At 37.7% G+C, this 23,438-nt stretch overlaps 1 protein-coding gene across 5 annotated transcripts in view; it reads right to left on the bottom strand.

Annotated features, from left to right (window-relative positions):
* EYA1 (EYA transcriptional coactivator and phosphatase 1) overlaps window positions 1-23,438 on the bottom strand; it is a 317,430-nt gene that overhangs the window by 139,043 nt on the left and 154,949 nt on the right. The window contains exons 1-3 of one of the 5 annotated variants that reach the window (XM_067712079.1): window positions 21,322-21,626; window positions 16,126-16,175; window positions 14,448-14,566 (exon numbers count right to left, since the gene is read on the bottom strand). The exons of 1 other annotated variant lie outside the window; for it this stretch is intronic. In XM_067712079.1, the coding sequence (XP_067568180.1) occupies window positions 14,448-14,562 (115 nt within the window). In that variant the 5' untranslated portion in view covers window positions 14,563-14,566; window positions 16,126-16,175; window positions 21,322-21,626. Of the gene's footprint in view, window positions 1-14,447; window positions 14,567-16,125; window positions 16,176-21,321; window positions 21,627-23,438 lie in introns of those variants that run through there. 3 more of the 5 variants (XM_067712075.1, XM_067712077.1, XM_067712076.1) reach the window with 3 other exon arrangements.

Here is a 23,438-nt window from a genome sequence, read left to right as displayed (position 1 = left end):
TGTGGAGTGGGCCTTCCTCTGACACTTTTCTCATCATTGACCAACACAACACAGCAGTGTTTCCCTTTTTTAACCTGTATATGTTTTCTTCTCTGGATTTTCTTCCTTTTCCTACTCTGTGGTTCTATAATTCTACCTCCTCATCTATCTAGATTGTCCCTCACAGTTATGTCTTTCCACAATTAAAAAAAAATCTCCTTCACGTAGACAACTCTCAAATCTCTATCTACATGCACAACTTTTTCACAGAGATCAATCTTCACATTCCAATTATGCAAGGCCCTTGCCTGGATCAAGGTCAAATCAACCTGCTCAAACGCAAACTCCTCATTCTATCCCTTTGTAATGGTCATGCCACCTAGACAGAAAGTTTCCTTTCCACCCTGATTCCTCCCAGCAACTCTTTCCTCACACTCCATTGCCAAGTCTATCATTTCTACCATTCCACTCTTTACAACCATTTCCCCCCCAATTTCACAGCCACTAACCTAATTACCTTATACCTCTTCTCTTGGAAAAGCTGACCAATTTGCTTTTCAGTCTCTACTCTATTTTGAGCAGAGATACTTATCTTTCCTTAGCCGAGATTTGAGCGAGTCACTCCTGGCTCTGAGGTCTAAGAGCAGGCTCTCCATTTTCTCCCAAATTAAGTTACCATTCCTTTATCGTATTCATAAGGCCCTCTATACTCTAAGACCAAGCTTTTTATACTTTTATTTTTTCCTTTCCTTGCCAGTTCTTCCATACACATTTTACATTTGTATAACAAACGGTAACTTACAAGAATATAAGAATATTACAAAATATAAGGTCACATCTAATTGTCCTAACTTTCCTGTGTGACACTTATTATCTCCCTTTTACAAAGAACCACATGTCCATATATACAGTCAACATTTAAACCAAACTGGTCTACTGAATGTTTAATGCTTCCTCAAATCCACAGTATGGCTAGTGCCTTTCCTTCTGACATTAAAGGTTCTACAAATTCCCGTCAACCAATGTCCCACCTGCTGTGTGAAGTCTTGCCTAATCTACTACTCAGGGGTGATTCTTCTTTTCCTTGAGCTTGTACCTCATTCACAACACATATCCTACTCAACCTCATTTTACATTTCACAGTCTTATCCGTTTGAATATATTATAAATTTCTTCATGAGAGGAACTCCAGCTTTTTATATCTCTACAGAACATAGCACCATGCTTGACACAGAGTTGGAACACAATATTCATTGAAGGAATGGATGAAGGTAAAAATGTACAACTGACTTTAAAAAACAGATTACAACTGACTTCATACCACTAGGCATACTGCATAAGGCAATTAAACACACTGTGTATGATCACACAGAAGATTACATTTTATTCTTCCCAAATTATCACTCTGTCAACGTATGGGCAGGTTCTTGTAAAGCCTCTCACTTACAGGACACATGCCCCTCACGTTATTTTGAGCAAAGTACTCTTTGGAGAAGATACCTTCGCATAAAGGAATATCAATCATTGGAATTTTTGTGTGTTTAGAGAGAACCCTTCCTGAATCAGTAAAAAGAGAGGTAAATAAGTCACAGAGATTTAATAATAATTTGTGGGGCATGATCAGCCCAAGACAAATGTTAGATATTGCTGTAAGTAAGCCTTAAAAAGCCCTTTAAAGAGATACAATTATGCTGTACAGATGACAAATAACCTACAAGACAAAAGTATAACCATCATAATATTAAGTTATAGTTTGGATTCAATGATAGTATCACTCACAGATTTAATGACTGCTCAAATCATGAGGCCAAAGTGGAAATGAATGGGGGTTGTTTTTTTTTTTGTTTTGTTTGCGGTACGCAGGCCTCTCACTGCTGTGGCCTCTCCCGTTGCGGAGCACAGGCTCCGGACGCGCAGGCTCAGCGGCCACGGCTCACGGGCCCAGCCGCTCGGCGGCATGTGGGATCCTCCCGGACCGGGGCACGAACCCGTGTCCCCTGCATCGGCAGGCGGACTCTCAACCACTGCGCCACCAGGGAAGCCCGGAAATGTATGTTTTTTAAAAATGTGTCAAATGACTCAAAAAGTGGCATCAAGGGATACCAAATGCATATGTAAACAGAATAAAATTGTTACATGAAATATGAAAGTGCAAGATAGCGATATTCCCAAATGTATATATTTTATAGATCTTATTTTAGACATATAATTGAATTAATAAATTAAAGATTATAAGCAGCCATTCAACTCTTTCTTATCTAAAAGTGTATATATCTACCTTTGGTTAATACCCATTTGGAAAATGAGGTATCACAGTCTGGAATATGATTATTATTCCTCTAAAAATTTAAAGTCATCCTCTTTCTCTTAAAAGAGAGTAGAAAAATATTAACTCTACAAAATAGCAATACAACCTTATGAAAACCAAACCAACATACCTAGACTAAACTGGAACTTAAGGGTATACACAGCCAACAAGAAATGTTATTCAGTTTCAAAACTCATTATTCACAGAAAGTATAGCATATTGGAGTAGCCCTGTGCAATGATTTACGTCGAGGTCTGGACTAGTTGACTTTTTTTTGGTAAAAGAAGTGATACTTGGTAAGTGACAGCTGCTCCAGTAAAATGTCTCCTGCGATTTCACTTTCTTTTTACTTTTTTTTTTTTTTTTTTTTTTGGCAATTCTCATTCTTGCCACACAAGCTCAGGCTTCTAACACACGAAATCTTGGCAGATCAGATGAGCCTCCATTTTGCTGCACATCTCTCCCTCAATCCAATCTATCCTTGAAACTGCTGCCAGATTCATACCTAAAACACTTGCACCCTATCAATCCCTCACTCAAAATATTCAGTGGCTTCTCTACTGGCTCCAGGATAAAGTCCAAATTCCTTAGCCTAGTATTCAGGGTCCTCCACCTCCTAGTTTGGCTCTAGATGATTCTTCCAACCTTATCTACTATCAGTTCCTCTTCAGCTCAACTGGTCTCCTCCCAGTCTCCCAAACGATCCTACCTTTGTTCGTATTGGTCCCTCATTTAGAATGCATTCCATCCCTTCTCAACCTATTCAAATTCTACCCATTTCCTAAACACTCAGCTCAGATTCCATCTCCTTCTTGAAGCCTGGCCAGACCTCAGCAAGCTGAAGAGCTCTTTTCTCTGAACTCTGAGAGCACTTTTGTTTAGATCAGTGGCTTCTAACCTTCTTGAGAATGAAGCCCTCTTTCTAACACCAAAACATTTCAGAACCCAAATGATAGCCTATTTTTAATCTGTTGATGGAGAAAGTACCCGATGACAAAAACCTACTGTGAATTTTCGGACAAGAAAATTTATATTTTCATAAACATAACAGAACGTCCGTACGTGAAAAAGAGTTAAAGATGGATGTGACCTATTAATTTCCTCATCCTTCCGACAGAGCTCTTTGCACAGAACTTGCTGACTTTCAGTACTAGCTCTGCAACTCCTGGGGATCTCTAAGCCACGGACTGGAAATCTCTGCCTTCATAATTTAATTGACACAACATGATCTTTCAGTTTTTGCCAAAATTTTTAAAAAGTCTTATCTCCCCCAACCAGACTGTGAGCTTTTAAAGGCAGAGGTAGTGTCATACTTCATTGTATATGTGCTGGAACCTGGCAGAGTGCTTTGTACGCAGTGAAAACTAAATAAATGTTTCCTTCCTGGGACACTTTAAGTATCTGAGGTTCATTTTTTTCACCAATATTTTATTACAAAAAATTTTCATACATACTGAAAAGTTGAAAGAATTATACAGTGAACAGCCAGAAACCTACCACCAGGATTTCACCATTAACATTTTAATCTATTTACTTTCCCACATCTATTCCTCATAAAACCACCTTATTCTACACGCATTAAAAATAAGCTGCAGACATAATATAGTTCCCCAAAACACTTCAGCGCTCGTATCATTAGAGTTCATATTTGTTTATGGTCCTTTTTTCTTTTAAGTAAAATATACATAATGAAACACACAAATCTTAAACGTGCCATTTGATGACGTTTAACAGATACCTACATTTAGATGCCAAAGTGGGATCTAAACATTTTTAATGTGTTATAAGAATGGAAACATGGCACAACGGTCTGAAAAGGTTGTTCCAATTTTAAGAATTGAGTTAGCAATATAACAGTCTCAATTTATGGCATAGGCAATATTTACATAGAATTTTCACGTGGAAGAGTAGTCACTTTAAAAATAGCTTATATATATTGAGCGTTTACCACGTGCCAGGCATTGTGCTAAGCACTTTATACGCAATAGCTTATTTGCTTCTCGTGGCAACATCATGAGATATTTATTATAATTGTCACATTTGAAAGATGAGGAAACTGCAGCTTAAAGACGTTTAAAAACTAGCCTAAGGTCACACAATTAGGTTTCAAATTTCTTTGATTACCATACCTTTTATGAAACCACTGAAAAATCAAACGTTGTCCAATTAGGGTTTTATCATCCTTAATCATTCCTCTGATGGAGATCTGAACAATCAGTGAAGGGCACAGCAATAGAAAAGTCCCAGAAGAGCAGGGCATTGAACAAAAGTGTATCACTGTATGTTGCAAATTAGCGGATGGTAAAATAAACTAGTGTATGAAGATTGGAAGCAGATGAGCTGGCTTGGGTTCATAACCTCAATCATATCAATCTGGAAAAATGGTTTACTTGCCTAAAATGTAATCAACCTACCAAATTTACATCTCAGATCATACCTTCTCCCATTCTTCACCGAATCACAGGAGCACCCAGAACTAAATCCTACCCTCTGTGTATTAATTGAGAAAGTACTTACTGAGTACCACAGGTACTCAGAGTACCTGCAAAGGCTATTAAGAGATGTGCAGATCTCACAAGGGAAGGAAACATCTTCTCTTTCCATGGAAACACTGCAGTAGCCAGCCAGCATGCAGTAGCCATATGTTTGCTTAAAAATATATAACATGTATTATTCTTTAATAATAGCTGCTATTCTTTGAGCATATAGTATGGCAGTGACTGTGCGTAGCATTTTAGGTCTGTCCCTGCCGTTAAAGAACCTTGAGCCTCTACTAGGTGAAATACACCCAGTGAAAAAGGTATAACCCCCATTTTTACAGTGGGGAAAGCAGAGGCTCAGAGATCATATACGATAATAACAGTAACAACAAAAACAGCCAATGGTTAAGTAATTCCTAGGAGTCAGACTGTTGTAAGTGCTTTACCCACTCATTTAACTATCCTCACACCCCTACAGGTCAGTACTATTATTCTCTTCATTTTACAGACCAGGAAGCAGAGATAAAGGGCATCACACTTGCTAAGTGGTAAGGGGCAGGGCTAGCATCCTGGCTTCCCAGCCTTCCCCCAAGCCCCTGCTCTTGTGTCTCTCAAAACCCACATGTCAGTTACATTGTTAAACTGACCTTTTTTTTTTTTTTTTGCAGTACGCGGGCCTCTCACTGTTGTGGCCTCTCCCGTTGCGGAGCACAGGCTCCGGACGCGCAGGCTCAACGGCCATGGCTCACGGGCCCAGCCGCTCCGTGGCATGTGGGATCTTCCTGGATCGGGGCACGAACCCATGTCCCCTGCATCGGCAGGCGGACTCTCAACCACTGCGCCACCAGGGAAGCCCTAAACTGACCTTTTTAAGCCCAGGTTAGTCTGACTGCAAAATCCACCCTCTCATGATCATGCAATACTGCTCTGATATATTTTAAATATTATCCATTCTCTGCTTTCCTTAAGGCAAGTATCAAATAGAAATTTGTGCTGAAAGAAATAAAAATATATAAATAAGTACATGATTTTAGATAAAAATGCCCTCATAACTTCTCACCTGGAGTCTTTTCTCCCCACCTACCACCTGCTGAATAGAGTTTCAAAGTACTACCTAAGTGTATTAGCAAGACACAGACTCTATCACATCACTCTCCTATTTGCAAGCCTTCAGGTCACCCAGTTCCTACAGGATTGAATCCAAACTCCTGAACCTGGTACATAAGGCCATTCATCATCTGTCTGCCATGTCTCTCAACACCCCCCTGCCCGCGCCCCCCCCCCCACAGCCCCCGGGATTAGGGATGACTTTGCTACACCTGAATAATCCATGGCCTCCCTTTCTGCCTTTCTGGCTTGGCATCCAGTGGTTTTCTACCTCTCCTTCAAGATTCAGTTTAAGCATTACCAGTGTGCAGAAACCATCCCTAGATCACCTCAGTCATGATTAGGCATTCCTCCTCCTCTGGAGAATACAGCCCTGAGCAACAAGTATGGTGGTCATCTGATTATTGGTCTGCCAATCACAGTAGACCGTGAACTTCTCCTTGGCAAGAATGGTATTTGGTAAATTTCTAGACACAATCAATAACTATTTCTTGAATTAACAAGGCAATAGTGGATATATAGCACGATATATATTCTTACATGATATGTATATTCTTTTCACTGCGGTGTGTATACATCCTTGCTCCTGCAATTTTTCTCCACCTTAAAAATGTTGACCTCCAATCATGACTCCTTACCATCTACGTAAGGATACTAAACCTAAGTGTGCTAACTGCTTGATCTTTTTATCATTCAGCTGTTTCTTGGACTATGTGAAAGTTAATTCATCGTTGCTGAATAATACTGAGTCCAAGTGGAAGTTTCCATTTATAAAACAGTTAATTAGTACATATCAAATGCAAGTTAGTTCCTGTGGAGCAAATTCAAACTCAGCAGCAATGCTGACTGCGGATGTTCTCTGGATGGACGGCCTATGGCTACTGTAGGAATTGGTCTGTACAATGATCATTTTCAAAAATTTGCAAAATGGGCTTTAGCTACTTATTGAATCTGTTAATGCTTTGTAAATAAAATTAGTGAGCCTCCTCTTAGAATCATTCACCTGCATTATTTACCTAGTAATACGCAATAACAAATATTTGTTGACTGTTTTCAGGGCCAAGCCTTCTGCCATCTGCTAAGGACACGACAGTGAACAGACTTATCCCTGCCTTAGGGACCCTTGAGCCTCTACTAGGTGAAATACACATATAAATGGAAGCTGTATTTCCTTCAACGGGTAATAATCTTAGATAAAGTAACATAAAAACTTCTTAAGGCAGGTTAAGTATTTCAGTAAGTGCTAAGTTTTTAGGCTATTAGGAAGTCTTTTTTTTTTTGAATTAGCCTGACATGCCTTTGAATCTCTTTTCCAACACAGATAATATGCTGTGGGAGCATAGAATCATCACTTAAACTCTTTAAAATGAGGTGCAGAAAAGCTACCCTAACTTTTGTTAGGATAAAATAAAATAAGGTAGGTGGGGGGAATAAAAGACATCCTTAAATAGATAGTAAGAACTTAGTCTATTCAGTTCATAGTCCTTATTTTGCTAAAACAGTATTCTCCCCACACAAAATTCCCCTTATCAGTAATGGATGCAGTGATAAAACAAGGAAATATTTTAGATTTTGATTTAGATTAATCTTATGAAAGAAAAAATGTCTCTGTCCTATATTACAGGGAGCACTTTAAAATACTCCTTGGAATGTGTCTGGTAGAGTTCACCCACCTTTTTCAGTGTAATGGGATACTGGAGGCATGAAATAGAACTGAAAAACCTGCAAACCCAGCAAACTACCTTGTACATAATCATAGTAAGCTTTTAGTTATAAACTACTTGGCCGTCCTAAAGCTTAACGTAAATCCTCGATTAGCTTCTCAAAATTTATGTTCTCTTTTAGTAAAGGCAATATTTTAGCAGTCTTTGAGGATGTCTGTGTGACAGATGACTTCTTCCTACCTAAAGTGAAAAGGGAAAAATAGAAAATTTACAATTATGTATATATTCTTTCTATTATATTGTAAGTTTGGAGGCAAAAAGAAGAGAATGAATTATTCTTGGACCTTATTCCAAGTAAGCAAGGTGAGAATAAGCGCGCACGCGTGCACGCACACACACACCACTTTTATCTATATACTGCTCACCCCAAAACATCCTTGGGCATCCTAAGAAATTAGAAATTACTTAAATCAGGGAATTCATGACCAAAGCGATAAGGATTGGCCTAAATACTGGCACTCACTAAAGGTCTGCACGTCCCTCTGGGGGAAACCAAAGTTTCTCCCAGAGATAGGATGTCCTTAGGAAGTTATACATACTTCTGTTCCAATGAAAGTTCTGGCCCAGCTAGGGGAGAGGTGCCCCAGAACTGTAATTCTCTGAACTATTAGATATTGGGAGTAGATGAAAACTGTCTACATCGAATCATTAGTTTATCAAGAAGCCTGGCCCTCTAGAAACTCTGAGCCTAGTTTCAGGCAGTATTATAGTTCCTATTCTTACTATGAAAGATACAGTTAGTGATATGTAATTGGCTAGAGTATGTTTGCCAACCTGCAAGCCCTACACATGCCAACCCTCTATTCCTCCCACTTGACCTCTTCCACTCCCTGTCATTCTCTCTCCTCCTGTTCCTAGAATGTAGCACGCATGTTCCCAACTTATGGCTTTGGAAACTGCTCTTCCTATGGAGCCCCCAACAAATGCCATTTAAGCTTCTTCTTTGAGTTTTGCTTGGTTACTATAACCTGGTTCTTAAAGTCAAGAGAAATGTGACCAAATTCATCACCCACTTCAAAATATTTTCTGAGGCCGAAAAGACTTACTCTGAGCAGTAGCAAAACTGCAACCACTTTTAAAATTTCACAGTAATACTGCTTCAATCCAAATGTGCATATAATAATGACTATTATAATGAAAAGCAGAGATGACTTCCCAACTCCGTTTGATCCCAGAGAGGCTTAACATAGATGGACGGCTGGTGGAATTATAATTAAGTCTAAAGCTTTGAAAATGAAAACTAGTAAGAGACAATCCCCTAGAAGTTAACCTATTGATGCAATATGCTATGTGCACACGACACAAGGAAGAAATCTCACACACTCATGCACAAAAGAACTTAAAAACCAGAGTATGACTACCCTGGGGAGTTGTCCTTATAATGAAGTCCTTTTGTCATCAAAGCCTTTGCCATTGGTCCTTTTAGAGCTCTGCTGTTTGCTAGAGAATAGTGTTCTCCAGTCACGAGGACAGTGGAGGTACCAATGTTTAGTACGAAGGTATTAGAAAAGGTATTGGCAGATGGTGGAATCATGTATTCTCTCCCTAGAGTGATACAGTGATTGGAAAACCCAGGCTCTGGACATAAATAGAACTTGATTCAAATATCAGGTCAGATACCAGTGGTACCAATTACAAATCATGTGTCTTTCAACTTGGCATTTAACTTTCGGAGACTCAGTTTTATTGTACATGAAACAATAATGGTACTCTGGAAGGGGATATTATCTACATATGGCCTAGAAATTCACAGAGCACTTAGTAAGTTCCTAGTGTGTTACAAGTTTTACTTATCATCCTCACAGCAAGCCTGATATGAGACCTGCTGTTATCCCCCCTGCACAGATGAGACTGAGCCACACAGAAGTTAACGTGCCTCAGCTCACACAGCCAGCAAAAGGAGCTGGGATTCAAACCCAGGGTCTCAACCACCATGCTGGCGATCTCAAAGGATCTTCTGAAGACTAAAGAAATGAATCATAGAGAATGGTCAGCTTAGTGACTAATAATAAGTTATTCTTAAAAATTAGCTATTATTTTCATTAACTACCAACAGGCATGTGAAAATTATTCTCATACACTGTATACGCAAACATTAAATCCTAACAAATTAGTTTTTTCATCCTTTCACAGCTTTTGCTAAAGAACAATTTAAAAGAGGCCAATTCTGTGGCTACAGACAGACTCTAAAAATGTCACTGAGAAACTCCTTTACTCACAATGTCCCTTCATCTTCCAGAAACTAAATCATGTGCAGAATGTAAACAACAATAAAATTAGATTACCGTTTTTTCTACTGACAACAGAAAATTTGACCACAAATATATAAATATAGCTTTTAAAATGTAGCCTCAAACCATAATGTTATACACATTCACTCCAGTTTACATATTTTTCATAAGTAAGAGTTCTTAAAAATACTCTAGTTGGATATAACTGTATTTTACGAAATTAAAATTACAGTGAGGAAAACAAATTCAAGATACTGACAATTTGTTTGCATTCTAAGCTTTGTAGAAAGGATAAAGCAACTTTCAAATAACTTCTGATAATAGAAATTTGTAAAATTGAATTAACCTATCAGCCTAAAATATGAAATACACAACTAAATCAGTCTTAAAATGCAGAAAATTTAACCACCTAATCCAAGATTGCATCTCTTATCATCTGGGAAATCTGATATACCAATTCAAAATTACTACTTGAATTACCATCAGAATCCCTGAAACCCTATTTGTAGCGAAGATTCCAGTTGCATCTGGTTTTATGTCACTTCAAGACAAATTCCTCTGCTTTAAGACAAGTTTAGCCTCTTCTTGAGTTTGCCTCTAAATTTACAATCAAGAAAACTCAGAATGAGAGCTTTGAGTTCTGCTTGCTCACAACTCCTTTTTGCCCTTCACCACTCCTCACCCCTAGACAACCAAAAATAAACACTCACACCAGCAATATACGAACCGACCAATCTTATGCTCCCGTGGATTTAAGACAAGCAGAAAAAACAAAGATGGAAAGAATCACTGCTTTGCAAACAAGGCCTTAATTAGGTACGTAAATAAAAATCCTTTTACTGCTGGAGCCCTAGGTCCTTCTGAAGAAACGTTTCCCAACTACGTCTCACACTGACACAACACAAACGTCAACACGCAGCCTCTACCAAAGAGAGGCCGGAACGTATACCTACACACTGGAAATCCTCTCAGGTCCGACGCTCATATTTATCTAATAGGAGTATCACCACCCAAGAGCCTATGTCTTAAAAATTAAGCTTTAATAATCTAATAAGAAATTCCTCTTCCATTCTGTCCCGAAAGACGAAAAGACTAGAAGAAAACAGTTATAAAAGGAAAGCCACCACTGATGTTTCCATAACCATTCCATCAGTCTCTCCAGGTCAAGCTTTAATTATTGAACAGTAATCTAAAATAGTTATTAACTCATCTGGAGACATATCACTTCTAACAGTGCTTTTCTTAATGCAAGTCGAGCATTCATTTATGCTATTTTGTATTTTTGCCTCTTTATGTTTTCTAGTTCAAAGATGTATAAACTGGGTGAAACCCACAGTTCACTGCAACAATAACAACTCCCAGAGAGGTTGGAATAGAATATACAAATATGAAGAGTTGAAACTTTTGAAATCTGAAACATTCAAACAACGAATCTCACTAAAGAACATTTCAACTAGGAAGGAGAAAAGCACAATATGTGAGGCTGCAGCTCAGTGTCTTTCTGTCTTTATCCCTTAGATGAACCATGAAAATAGGCACTAGCCTGTGAGGACAGAACCTACAAACACTGAGTCTTATGATAATTTGGCAGCCAACTTAAGAAGAAACTTAATATTCTCTGCCTCTCCACTCCATTCCCTTCTTGTTTGTTCTGCAGATGAAGTTATGGTTTTTGATACAGGAGATTTTCATGTTTTCTTAGCCTCATGATAGGAACAAGTGGCTGCAGGAAATAAAAAATGGCTCTGGTGAGAGAAGACAACCTATCTAAGTGGGTGGAGGGCCAACAACTATGTAAACTCAATGGAAGTTTTGTTGACCTAATTAAGGAGACTCATTGCAACTGGGCTGCAATAAAGTCACTTAAATATCCATCATGGCAGGGATAGCTAGAAATACTTGTTACGGACCTAGGGGAGGTGATTGATATTTTAAACACTCTTTAAAAAGTTAAGGGATTTCTTGTTTTTTTCATTCCTCTAATTCATTGGTAAATACTGCTGGTTTCAAAATAAATAAGATTTCAAAGAAGGAATAGGAAAATCTATAATGATTCTATTCCAGGAAAGCTTGTCAGCCACTGTGAATTCACTGATTTTTAAGCTGAACTCCTCTAGTGGTGACTGAGAGAAAAGACACAAATGCCTTATGCAACATGTAAGCAGCATGATAAATCGATTCACAAACTTAATAATAACCCAGAACTTTCTGATATCGTTTGCATCTGAACAGACATGTAGCATAGGTGGTGAAGAAAGTTTGGGGCCATGTTTTCAAACTGTACACTAAAGTAAAACTGATGCCCCAGTCGACTGACTAAAATTTCATGTATTCTTTGGATAATTTATACTGATATCTTCTCACTTCACTTTCTACCATAACCTTTGCAAAGTATACCAGTAAAGAATGCCCGAAAACAGAGTGAGGTGAGTAACTGGGTACCTGTCTGAAATAGGTCTAAAAAAAATCCATTTCTAAGCCATAAGATAACTAAGAGGTTTTTTTTTTTAGGAGAGAAATAATTTCTAAGTATTTCCCAAATTGATAGTTCAGCAGATTACGCAGTTATCTAAAACATTTTCTTAGTTTGGATTTATTTTAGTTACACAAAAATCTGATCAAGTACATATTACTGAATACAAACATGACATCAAGCTATGAAATATAAATATTCAGAAATAGTATCATTTCACATGTCCTTAAAAAGCAAACCACGCATCACTCACACAAAGCCATCCAAGGGGGCAGTCTCCAACACGTACCCTGTTTCAGTATTGCCTGGTTCTTCTTTTGTAGGAGTTGATTTGCCAGTAAAACGATGACAAAATGAAAACATCTTACCCCTATTTCATGTCTTCATATATAAGAAAATTAACTCATAATTACTCCTACCAATATGTATTGGTCTATTCTATAAATCAAAACAATATAACATACTTAGAGCTTCTTTTTTTTTTTTAAGTTACTTTAAATGATTGTCTTATTTGGACTTCACAGTGATGAGAATGACTGTTACAGGTTTCCACCTCTGGTCCCCTGATGCTGCCCTCAGCGGCCGCCCTGCACGCTGACACTGGCATGGGGCCTACCGGTCCAGGGCCGTGCAGTGGTCTGTGTGTCTGTGCACACACCCGGTCCAGTCCACACTGCAGCAGCTGTCATGCTCACACCTGAAGCCAAATTCCAAAGGAGAGGAAAAAAGGACTGCTGGTGTTTATTTCATCTGCTCTATAAAATCTTCCTAAATGCTAGAATGACTTTCCTATACATAACTGAAATTTCTTTTTGATTGCCTATCGAAATGGGCAGAAAAGAGTTTCCCATGTAAAGGAACCTTTTTCAGAGATTTTTTTTTGCTACGTCAGCAAAGTTTCTACTTTTGACAGGGACCATTTTCCATAAATGAAGGTATTTACTCAAAAAGGAAAATACAGACGACTTACATGTAAAAACAATCACGGAGGCTGTAAAAGTTATCTCCTATCAGAAACAACTGATTTTACATTGTATCCATTACCAGAAATTTCACATCATTATCAGTTTCAAAAGGCTTCCCTCACACATACGGGAATATTGCACCAAACGAACAAGTTTATGGCATTTGGGATTTTTTTTGTTGTCGTTTTTAAGAACTATGATGAAAGATCATCATGGTGATTGAGAAATGATGGTTAAGGGTTTTGCTTATGGATGGAACTCTAATGTAGATAATTCTAGTGAAACTTAGGTTCTAAGTTCATCAAGGTCCTAAGGCTTAGTAAGGAATAAATAAGCAAAAATATCATCTGTGAAGAAGGAATATTTCAGTAGGCTAAAGTAGAAATAAATACAATGCAATATGTAACATACCCTTCTATGAAGTTTTAAAAATATGTATAGTACCTAAATAAACGTGCACGACAGCTAACGATACAAATAGCTTTACCTCTATGTTTAGACTTAGGTATATATGGATTAAAGTAGGCGTTCCTATTTACATGAAATTTACATAAATATTCACATGTATTAATTACACAAAAATCATTGTAACAGTACTATGTTTGAAGTATATACTTAATCTTTAAGAAAGTAAATGAATTTCATGTTATCTTCCAAGTAAGGTCGTATATTTGTAAACAATAAGTATTTTTTTACTTCTTTATATTTCAATGGCCAAAGCCCCAAGAACATTAGGCACACAAATTATTTTATTGATATTTAGAGACAATCCAGTCTAATGTTGCCTTGAAACAAATTTGGTTATATTTAGTAACAAAGGGAAAGTAAAATAAAGGAAATAATCCAAATTTTCATGGCTCATAGAGCAAAATGATTGCAGATTGATACTGTGCTGTGGAGAACGATCAACAAGAAGAAAAAACACACTCAAAGCTTAAATATGTCATGCATACATATGCATCTATGTGAAATAAAACCAGTCTGTGTAATGTCATAATAACCTGGTAACATGCAGTCCCTAAGTAAGGGTGGATACTGATTCGTAAGTCAAATTACCTAAACAAGAAATAAAACAGTGGTTTCATGGATTTGACAACTGAAGTCATAACCACCTAGTAACACAGTGTATACTGATGAAGAAACAAGGTGCAAAGTAAACAGTGAGAAGGCAGACACTCACCTTCGGTGCCATTGGGAGTCATGGAATTACTATTTATATGAGAGTTATCGAGTTTGGGGGATTCACTACTACCACTCAGACGGCTATGCGGGCTGGTTAGATCCTGCATTTCCATAGACCTAAAGACAAGAAGCCTTCCGTTTGACAGATGTACCAAATTCATAACCCCACTATTTAATGCGCTAACGACTTGACACCTTCTTTGAAACACATTCGCACAAAAGTCCCATTGTATCTATCTTCTTCGACTCAAAATAGTTTGTCTTACGTTATGAAAGGATGGCTGACGTGAAAATGTAACGTGTACTATTACAAGATGTCACTGGCCTTACCTATTCAGCCAAACATTCATATAGAGGTTTTTTTTTAATCTCTTTTTCTCTCCTCCGATAGCTCATCAAGTCCCAAGATCTATTGAGACAATTCCATCTATTTTTATTATCAAAGAAAACAGACCATCATGCTTTTCTTTTTAGGTGGGAAAAAAACCCCAAGGCATTATTTTTCTAAAAGACGAAAGTGTAAAATTGAAAAAAAAAAATCACTTTTCTATGGAATCTCTTTCATCTGATAAATTAGCACTAGGTACTCCTTTATAATTTACCGCCCAATTGTAATTTAATGGGTCTCCAAACCAAATACCACACTTGAAGCCTATAGTCCAGTGACAGGGAATGAGTTGTCCCTGATGCATGTGTTTACTCTGGTAAACTGCTTAATTGTTCCTCTGTCTCCCTTGAAACAAATGCAGCATTAAAACATCCTGATGTCGGCTCACTTGTTTGCTTTGTGGATTACATACAGCCTGCCCAAGTGAGGAGGGAGCAGGCCAGCATACAGTGAGTCCCCAGCAACATGAGTAGTCAGAATACCTCAGCTGTCACCCACTCAGGGAAATAAGAACAATGCCACTTCCCTGCTCAAATTGGGCATTTTTACAACACAAAACCAGCGAAATCCCCCCGAAAGTTCTTCCACTCGGCAGTTGCGTATGCCCTACAGGGTACAGAAGCCACTACTCATGTTCACAATTTCAGAGCCATTCACTTATATTGCATCTTTTCCTAATGAAGAGAGGCGAGCATTTGTTTAAAGTGACTAAAAACACACCTAGATACCGTTCTGTTTTCTGACAGCCAAGTGTTTGAAAGTATAAGACTCATTCACTTTATTTTAAACTTTGTGTTTTTCTAAAAAAAAAAAAAAAAAAAAGAAGGGGGGTTAATATGTATGAAGCTAAGACTGTCTGCTCATCCCGCCAGGCCAATAAAAGCTCCAGTCGTTTTAATTTGGAGGCTGCACTTAAACTGGCTGTAAACGTCAGTGTTTAAAACGGCTTAACATGAACCGTTTTACTTCCAAAGTAAGTTTTGACTTCCCCAAGTCTTCTGGATTCAAATGGGAAATGGCTTAAAATCCAATTTTTCTCCCCTAATTCTCATGACACATTCACAGTTTTCCTAACCCCAGAAACTAGAACCCCTAATCATTTTCAAACCCAGGATCCTCTTCCCTTTCTACATATTTAACAATTTTTTACAGGCACACACACAAATGGTTAAGTAATTTCCAACCAAGGCTATTAATAGAAATAATTAAGAAATACTAGACAAAAATAGATAGGGGGGGTCACAGAAAGGTAATCTCCCCAAATGTCAAATATCAACGATATCCTTACCTGCAACTTGAGGAAACAGCAACATCTGAACTGGTTTGAGATGTTTGCACCTGTGATCAGGGGTAAAAAATTAGAAGCTGTTGTTACTCTGCTTCAGTGTCAGTTCTTAATTATACAGAGCACGTGGCTCAGGACTACAATGCTCTCTTTTAACCAAAAGAGAAAAAGGAGGATACTGCAGCGGTGAAAGGCATATTGTCTTTAAGTTGAGGTCTCCACTGTTGTTTCCTCCTCCAGGTCTGCCCTCCTCCTCCCCTTGTTAGGGGGGGAAGGCAGCCAAATGACGGGATAGTGATTCATCACTGGCCTATGACAGCTGCAAACGGGATTACCCCTCCCCCAATCAACATGCAAAGCAGCCTTATTCAGGCAGCTTGGACAAGGTGCTTGGAAAAAAAAAATAGCTATTAGCAAAATGAGTGTGTTTCACAGCAGTAGTTCAAGCATTAACCCTCCAGCATCCTCAGAAGATCTTTCATCTTCTGCTATCACCAGCTGAAATAGAGTTCCCACCCATGCCTTTGACACCTGACAGTTCTTATCCTTATCGGGATGGTTTTCTCCTATATTTACTATTGAACATTCACCAAAACGGCTTCTCGGCCACTTTTCAGGCAGTGCCGGACTCAACGAGAAATAGCAAAGGCAAGTTCTCCTCCCCAAAGTCCCATCGTGGAGCAATGTGCTCATGTACCCCAGCAAACTGAAAATTCAGTGAATGTTTAAATTCAGGGAAATCCATCACTGCCTGGTGAAATAGCAAAAGCCGTTCGCTTTTGGTTTAATTTTCCCCATTTTAAACCAGGAGAGAGAATGGATAGTTGAATAATCAATTCAGTGTCTCAGCTGGCCAGAGTTCTGGTCTCTTTTGTCTCCAGATGAATCTGTATTTGGCATTTCACTGAACAGCTAACTTAGCTTGCAGGCTTTGCTAGTCACTGCCCTTCGTCCAGAGACAGCAAAACTGCCAGCAGGTGATAAGCTCAGGTGAGGGTGGGCTGCTGGCCCACAAGCTCAGGCTAACGCCTGCCTCGGAGGTAAAGGGAATTCTGCATAACGTTTAAAATGACTCAGAATTCCAAATCTTTGATGTGTATTTTCATTCAACCGGAACAGACATCAATTAGGGTTACAGAACAAAGATGAAAAAACTGAAGCATCTCAAATGGCATTAAAGTTATCCAGCCAAGCATCTTCTGTTGAGTCCTGTTATTTTTTAATTATGATTTATGAAATTAAAAAGTACTACCTTTTTGGCAAGAATAAAGCATCGTTAAAGTCTAAATATCTTGGTATAATGTTACACGAAATTTCTAGGTATACTTTTCTAAAACATGTGCAGGATGAAAAATAATTTTAAAGAGATGCCTGAGTACTCAATAAAAGTTTCATTTTAATGCCTACAGATAGGTCACTTTGTGATAACTGGCTTCTGATTTTTTTTTGAAATTAATGTTCTCACACAAGATGAAATGTTTTCCTTTAGAAACTGCAGCGATATACCTCAAGGATAAATTTCCTTTTTTTTCTCTTTTTTTCCACTTTTATACACCTGGAATAAATTATAGGTGAGAACTAACTTAATTTTAAGAACTCTCTTGGCTTAATTATGTGAAAGAGTTTGTAAAACATACTTTCTGTTACATATTAAAATACATTCCTATTTTAACCTTGGCTAGATAGTATCATCTTAAAAACCTAATTTTAGTTTCCTTGTATACTTTGAAAGTTTGATTATATTTATATTTGAGGTTTAACCTATCCTATTTAATTGCAAAGTCAATCTGTTAATTAAAAAAATGAACTTCAAAATAAGAATCATTCTAACACGCTTTCTCACTGAAAAAAATGCATTTTCACAACAACGTACTTTTTTTTTAGGCTGGCTGGACTCAGTCTCTACTGTACTTCGTACACTACAATTTTTGAACCCGTATCCATGATCTTCATTTCATTAAGTATACATCAGATATATTCTTTTGTGTCTCAAGGATTAGTTAAACCATGTGTTGTGTGTTACTGTTTTTAAAAATGACTCTTTAATCAAAATAACTTTAAAACAACTAATCCTCACTTAGGCTGGTCAGCTGAATCCACATCGTGGTCCAGGAAAAATAAATCTACTCTCAAGAATGCGAATGCAGACAACAATTAGACACAGATGTGAGCAAAATTAGTTACAGTTTACAAAATGCTACACTTCACATGCTTTTAGTTTTTTATGTGTAGTACAAGATTACAGCGCAGTAAGAAAACACTCTTGTAATGACTTATCTAAAAAGAACACCTATTTCTGATTGGCGTTAGTTTTCTCTTATGTTTGCCAATATCTCTGGAAGGTTCTAGGTTTTCAAGGTCTAAAAACATAATGTGCTGCAAAAATAATTAATTAGGCGCCTTTCCATTCAAAGAGAAAACAAAATATTTCATGGTTTTCAGAAAAATGCTGTTAGGCATTCAGTAAGCTCATATTCTCTGCCTTACATCCATAAACCTAGTATGTTTCTTGTCTCCTCCTAATCTGGTATTTTTAATTCAAATGCTCCTAGGAGTGCAAAAATATTTCCCATAACATTATAAATGGTCATCTTAGATTACAATGAAGTCATTTCACTTTAATGCTTTTTAAAACTCTTTGTAGAGAATACCCAGTGTAGCGTACTGACAGTTGTGAAAATACAGAGAAAAAAAGAGAGCAGAACTTCTTAGAATTTCAATTCAAGGATCCGCAACTAGTAACTTTGACTTCTGATTAGTTAATGAGGTCTTTTAAGTTTGCCTTTTTTCTAATTAAATTTCTAATTCTTCACAGATGTAACTTTTGTTGATGTTCAATTTGTCTCTCTCATTTTGTTAAACCTCACATAGTACTTCGCCAATCCATTGAATAGCCACATTAAATCTGTTAATACCATGCTCTTCAACCCCAGAAATTATTTCCAGAAGGCAAACTTGCTTTGAGAGATCATCAAACAAGACTTAAGGTACACATTTTATCACATTTTTCCCTACCACAGAGCTCAGGATGCAGAGCAAACTTCATGACTTTTGCACTGTTTATTATACTTTGCTAAATTACAAATCAAAAGCATCTGACAGAAGATCATGTATGAAGCCAAAAAGTTAATAATGTTCTGTGAAAAGTAAACTGTAAATGGAAAGGGATTCTAAATCTCAGCAGCAGAGAGCAAATAAAATGTAGGTACTTGTTTAAATTATGGGTTTTCCATTGGCTTTTTTGCTTGCTAGAAGCAATTTTTATAAAATGACTATAATTTTAAACTTTTTTTTCAAACTCAAAAGAAATTTTCAAAGTGAAAGTACTGAACTTATCTAAATAAATAGAGTTGGCAGGCGAGCTAGTTTTGCCCAACCACAGATCAACCTGAGTACTCCCAAATTTGAAAGACAATGGCAATTTTCTAATCAGAGTGTATTTTATAGGAAAGAAAATGTGCCTTAGGCAGAAGGCTGCTTTTAAATCACAATATATCCTTGCTAAAATGTTCCTCAATCAACATTTCCAACGATGGTGTCAGTGATGTAATAAAAATCTAAACCTAAAATTAAAATGAACTTCCAGGAAGAGGTAGATGTCGTTTCAGTGTTAACACTTACCTCCTTCTTTATCAGACTCCATAAAATGAATTCTTTAATACCCTTACTGATTTTAAACGTAATAGACTGTATCACTTTTTAAAGTATCTTGTTTAAAGAAAATGACAAAATAGAGTCCCCAGGAAAACAAAAACAAGTATGTGAAGGACACTGATTCTACCTATAGACTTGACGGATTGCTTTCAAAATTAGCATTTATTTAAGATGTTGAATGTAATACTTTCGATAGCTGATGAAATGGAAGGGGCTTTATTCTCACTGAGAGTGTTTTTCTCCCCAAGGTATTCTTACAAAATAAATTTTCGAATTCAAGAGGAAATTTTCTTTTGAGAAAATCATTTATTATGTCTACCAAACTCCCAGAGCTGTTGACTTCCCTTTGGCATTCTAAAACTGAACAGTGGCTCAGTTAGGCTGCTCTGTCTGTCACCGCGAAGAATTTTCAGGATTGAAAATCCATGGCTGTTTGCTCACTTACTGAACACTTTGGGCCTTAGGAGAACTCAAGCAGCGAGAAAGTCAAATATCAAATATTTGATAATGCAAAAAAGCATGACTATTCGTGTGTGCATGTCTTCAAATCCCAAACGGTGGGCGAAAAGACTCACACGCCTAAAATAAAACCTACTAGGAGAGACACATCAAGAAAACAACCCCCAGCCTATAAAACTACACTATGTGCTTAACTAGCGACTTTTTGTATCCCTTGTCATTTTAAGAAATGAAACATAAAAACACTTGTCTACATTCAGTGACAGCTCTGAAGTTACTGAATTCGTGCAAAAGCTGTGCTTAAATGTTTCAAAAACTCCTCCCAAGAAATATAACCCCATGAGTCATTAGCAATTCATATACTGATTTTGAATGACAAATATTTTAAGTGGTAATTCAAAAGTTTAAGAACCTTGTTTTTAATTTCAAGGTCCATTCAAGTCCTGTTAAATGTCAATAAGTGAGAAATATATTAATTTGGCAAATGTTTATTATTTCACCTTTTGAAGATGAGCCCTTTAATATAATGTTTGGGAAATTTGTTTATTGAAATGAAAGGATTTCCTTCCTTAAAAAGTGGTTTCAATTTATTTTTGTTATCTGTTGTCCTTTGAAAATGTTAATTCCTTCCTCCTTTTCTCCAATCCCACTAAAATGTATAGGAAAAGTTATCTGTGTGTTGCAATGGATATAGACAGATACCGCTTTAATCAATATCACACAGTAATAGTTGAGGTTTGTGCAGAAAAGAGATATGAAGTGATCTCCCTACAAGAATATAGCCATGCAATATACTTATTTACATAGAGCACAACAAAAGTCATCGTTAACAATTAATTTCTAATTACCTCTTAATGATTCTAATCGCTCAGCTAATTTGGGGGTTAAAACTTATACTTTTACGATGGAACCCAGTGGCCCATAAAGCACTGGGTACAAAGTGTCATAATCTTCCCCACGCCCTAATGTTTTTCTTTTAAAACAAATCAAAACAATAACTCAAAGCGCTCTTGTTATCTTCGGCTTTGCCCACAGGACAGCTGTTGTCATTCAGAACAGTTTTTCAAACAGTCAGCTTGTACTTACAGCGCTTACATCTGCTGCATCCACCAGTTTCCTGGGCTCCTTCGAATTTTCTGGTTTAGCAAACCTCCATTCCTGACATAGTTTTGCTCCTGGATAAGGACGCGGGAGGGCTCTTAGGGGCTCTCGTCGGAGCCCGGCGCTTCGGGAAGCGGAGCGCGTCCGCGGGGGGAAGCGGGGCCGCGAGGACCGCCGCCTGGGCGCCGCTGCAGGCTCGGGCTGCCGAGCGACTGAGCGCACACGCTGGCCCCGGCGAGAAAACCGCCACACTGGACGGCAACAGGAAGGCTCAGAGTCGGAAGTGGCACTGGAGAGTTTCTACCTCGCCCCAAACTCGCAGCCATCAGCTCCCACCGTTCTGTTTAGTCACCGCTTTGAGCCCCGCGCTCTTTCCCTCTAAACAGCAGCAGCTGATAGCATCTGAGAAGCCCAGACAAAGAAACAGCACCATCTCATCCCTCGATTTGTTGGCGCAGCCTTGTAGGTCTGCCCGTGGAGCCTCGGGGCTTTTTTTGTTTTTGCAACGCAAACCACAGTTATTCTCTTGTCCTATCCTTATTGGTTTAAATGCAACAATTGAGAGGAGCACTGCTCTCTCTGACTCAACCTTGCTGCTCCGAAAAAATTTATTATGTAAATGAACGCGCCCCATGCTATCTGAATAAACAGCTGTGTGAGAATCGCTTCTCAGAGACACTGTCAACACACATCTCTTGCTACAGCAGCTACCAATTACGAGCTTTGGGGAGTAGTTACACGTTATCTTTCATACTTTTCCAAAACTTGTTTTCAGGCCCTGAAACTTAGGGAATCGATACTTCCCCCCCCCCCAAAAATTTTTTTTTCCGAATGTAACAACTAACAGGTCTGGGGAAAATGAAAATTAGAATGGCCATTTCCATATTAAGTAAGCAGAGGGAGAGAAAAAGCAAACGTGTAAGCTATTATCAGTTTAACAATGAAAGCCTGAATGTTAATTATGCAGTGATTTCTAGAATGGCAAGTTTTACAGGAGCAATTCTTTTGGATATGAACCAGATAATATTTCAGTGTTGATATTTTAAAATGATTTGGGGGGAAAAGATTTATTTTACCTAGAACTCTTTCCTTACAGTCTGTTCTTTTAAAAAATTCTAACTAAACTCAATCTATGCATGAAAGTCTACAATGCTCACCTAGGTAGTTGAACTATTCAGATTATGACTAAATTACAGTTTAAAATATTTACTTACTATCATGTTTTAGGCAAATAAATGACTTCAGTTATTAAATCAATAACTTAACCATTATATTGATTTCAAACATTTAAAGAAGGCATCATTTACATGACTAATTATTATACTGCTTTTTGCCAGCCTTTTACCATAGTTCAAATACAAATGTTTATTTTTACTCATCATAACCAATTTTGTACTCTAAAATAGAATCTTTATACCCGTTGGATTTTCCTTAAAACTGTTTCGTCATTAACAGTAATACTACTCTACGGATCTAGTCTTTTTATTAGTAATAATAAGCATCTTCTTCGTTAAGCCTCCTGCCTTGGTATGGAAAAACATTTTAAAAATCACAGTTACTTGTTAAATGATTTTATAATACATTTCAGATCATCAACTCATAAAACAGACAGTCTTACCTTTACTTTACTAATTTGTAAATGAAAGCACCATTCCAATGCAAACAAAGAAGAAACTTCTAATGACCAAAATTCAATATGGACTCCCCACCCCCTACCCCCCACCAAGGATGCCAATCTAAATTCCTCAGAAGAGAACACTTTGTCAAACCTAAGAGACTGCTTAAACTGCAAACTCACCTAGGATTTCATTTTGTATGGTACTGGCAAGGAATCATGGGCTAGCCACCTACCATATTTGGGAAGCAAGGTCAAAAATCAGTTGTTTGCTATTGGATCTGTTCATGCAGCCGAAATAGAATTACGTTACCACCTACGGCTCTTTCCCAGACCAGAAGTATCGGTTATTCAGTATACTAGAGTATATATGCAGAAAATAAAATACAGCATGTAATGGAGGTCTCTAGTGCCGTGACATAAAATAATTCAATCTGTGATATCAAAGACCTGCACAGTAACTGCTTTTGCTATCATATTTATTTCT

The sequence above is a fragment of the Pseudorca crassidens genome, chromosome 17, assembly GCF_039906515.1.
Source record: "Pseudorca crassidens isolate mPseCra1 chromosome 17, mPseCra1.hap1, whole genome shotgun sequence".
In the NCBI taxonomy this organism is placed as follows: domain Eukaryota; kingdom Metazoa; phylum Chordata; class Mammalia; order Artiodactyla; family Delphinidae; genus Pseudorca; species Pseudorca crassidens.
This window is presented reverse-complemented; position numbering and strand designations above follow the sequence as displayed.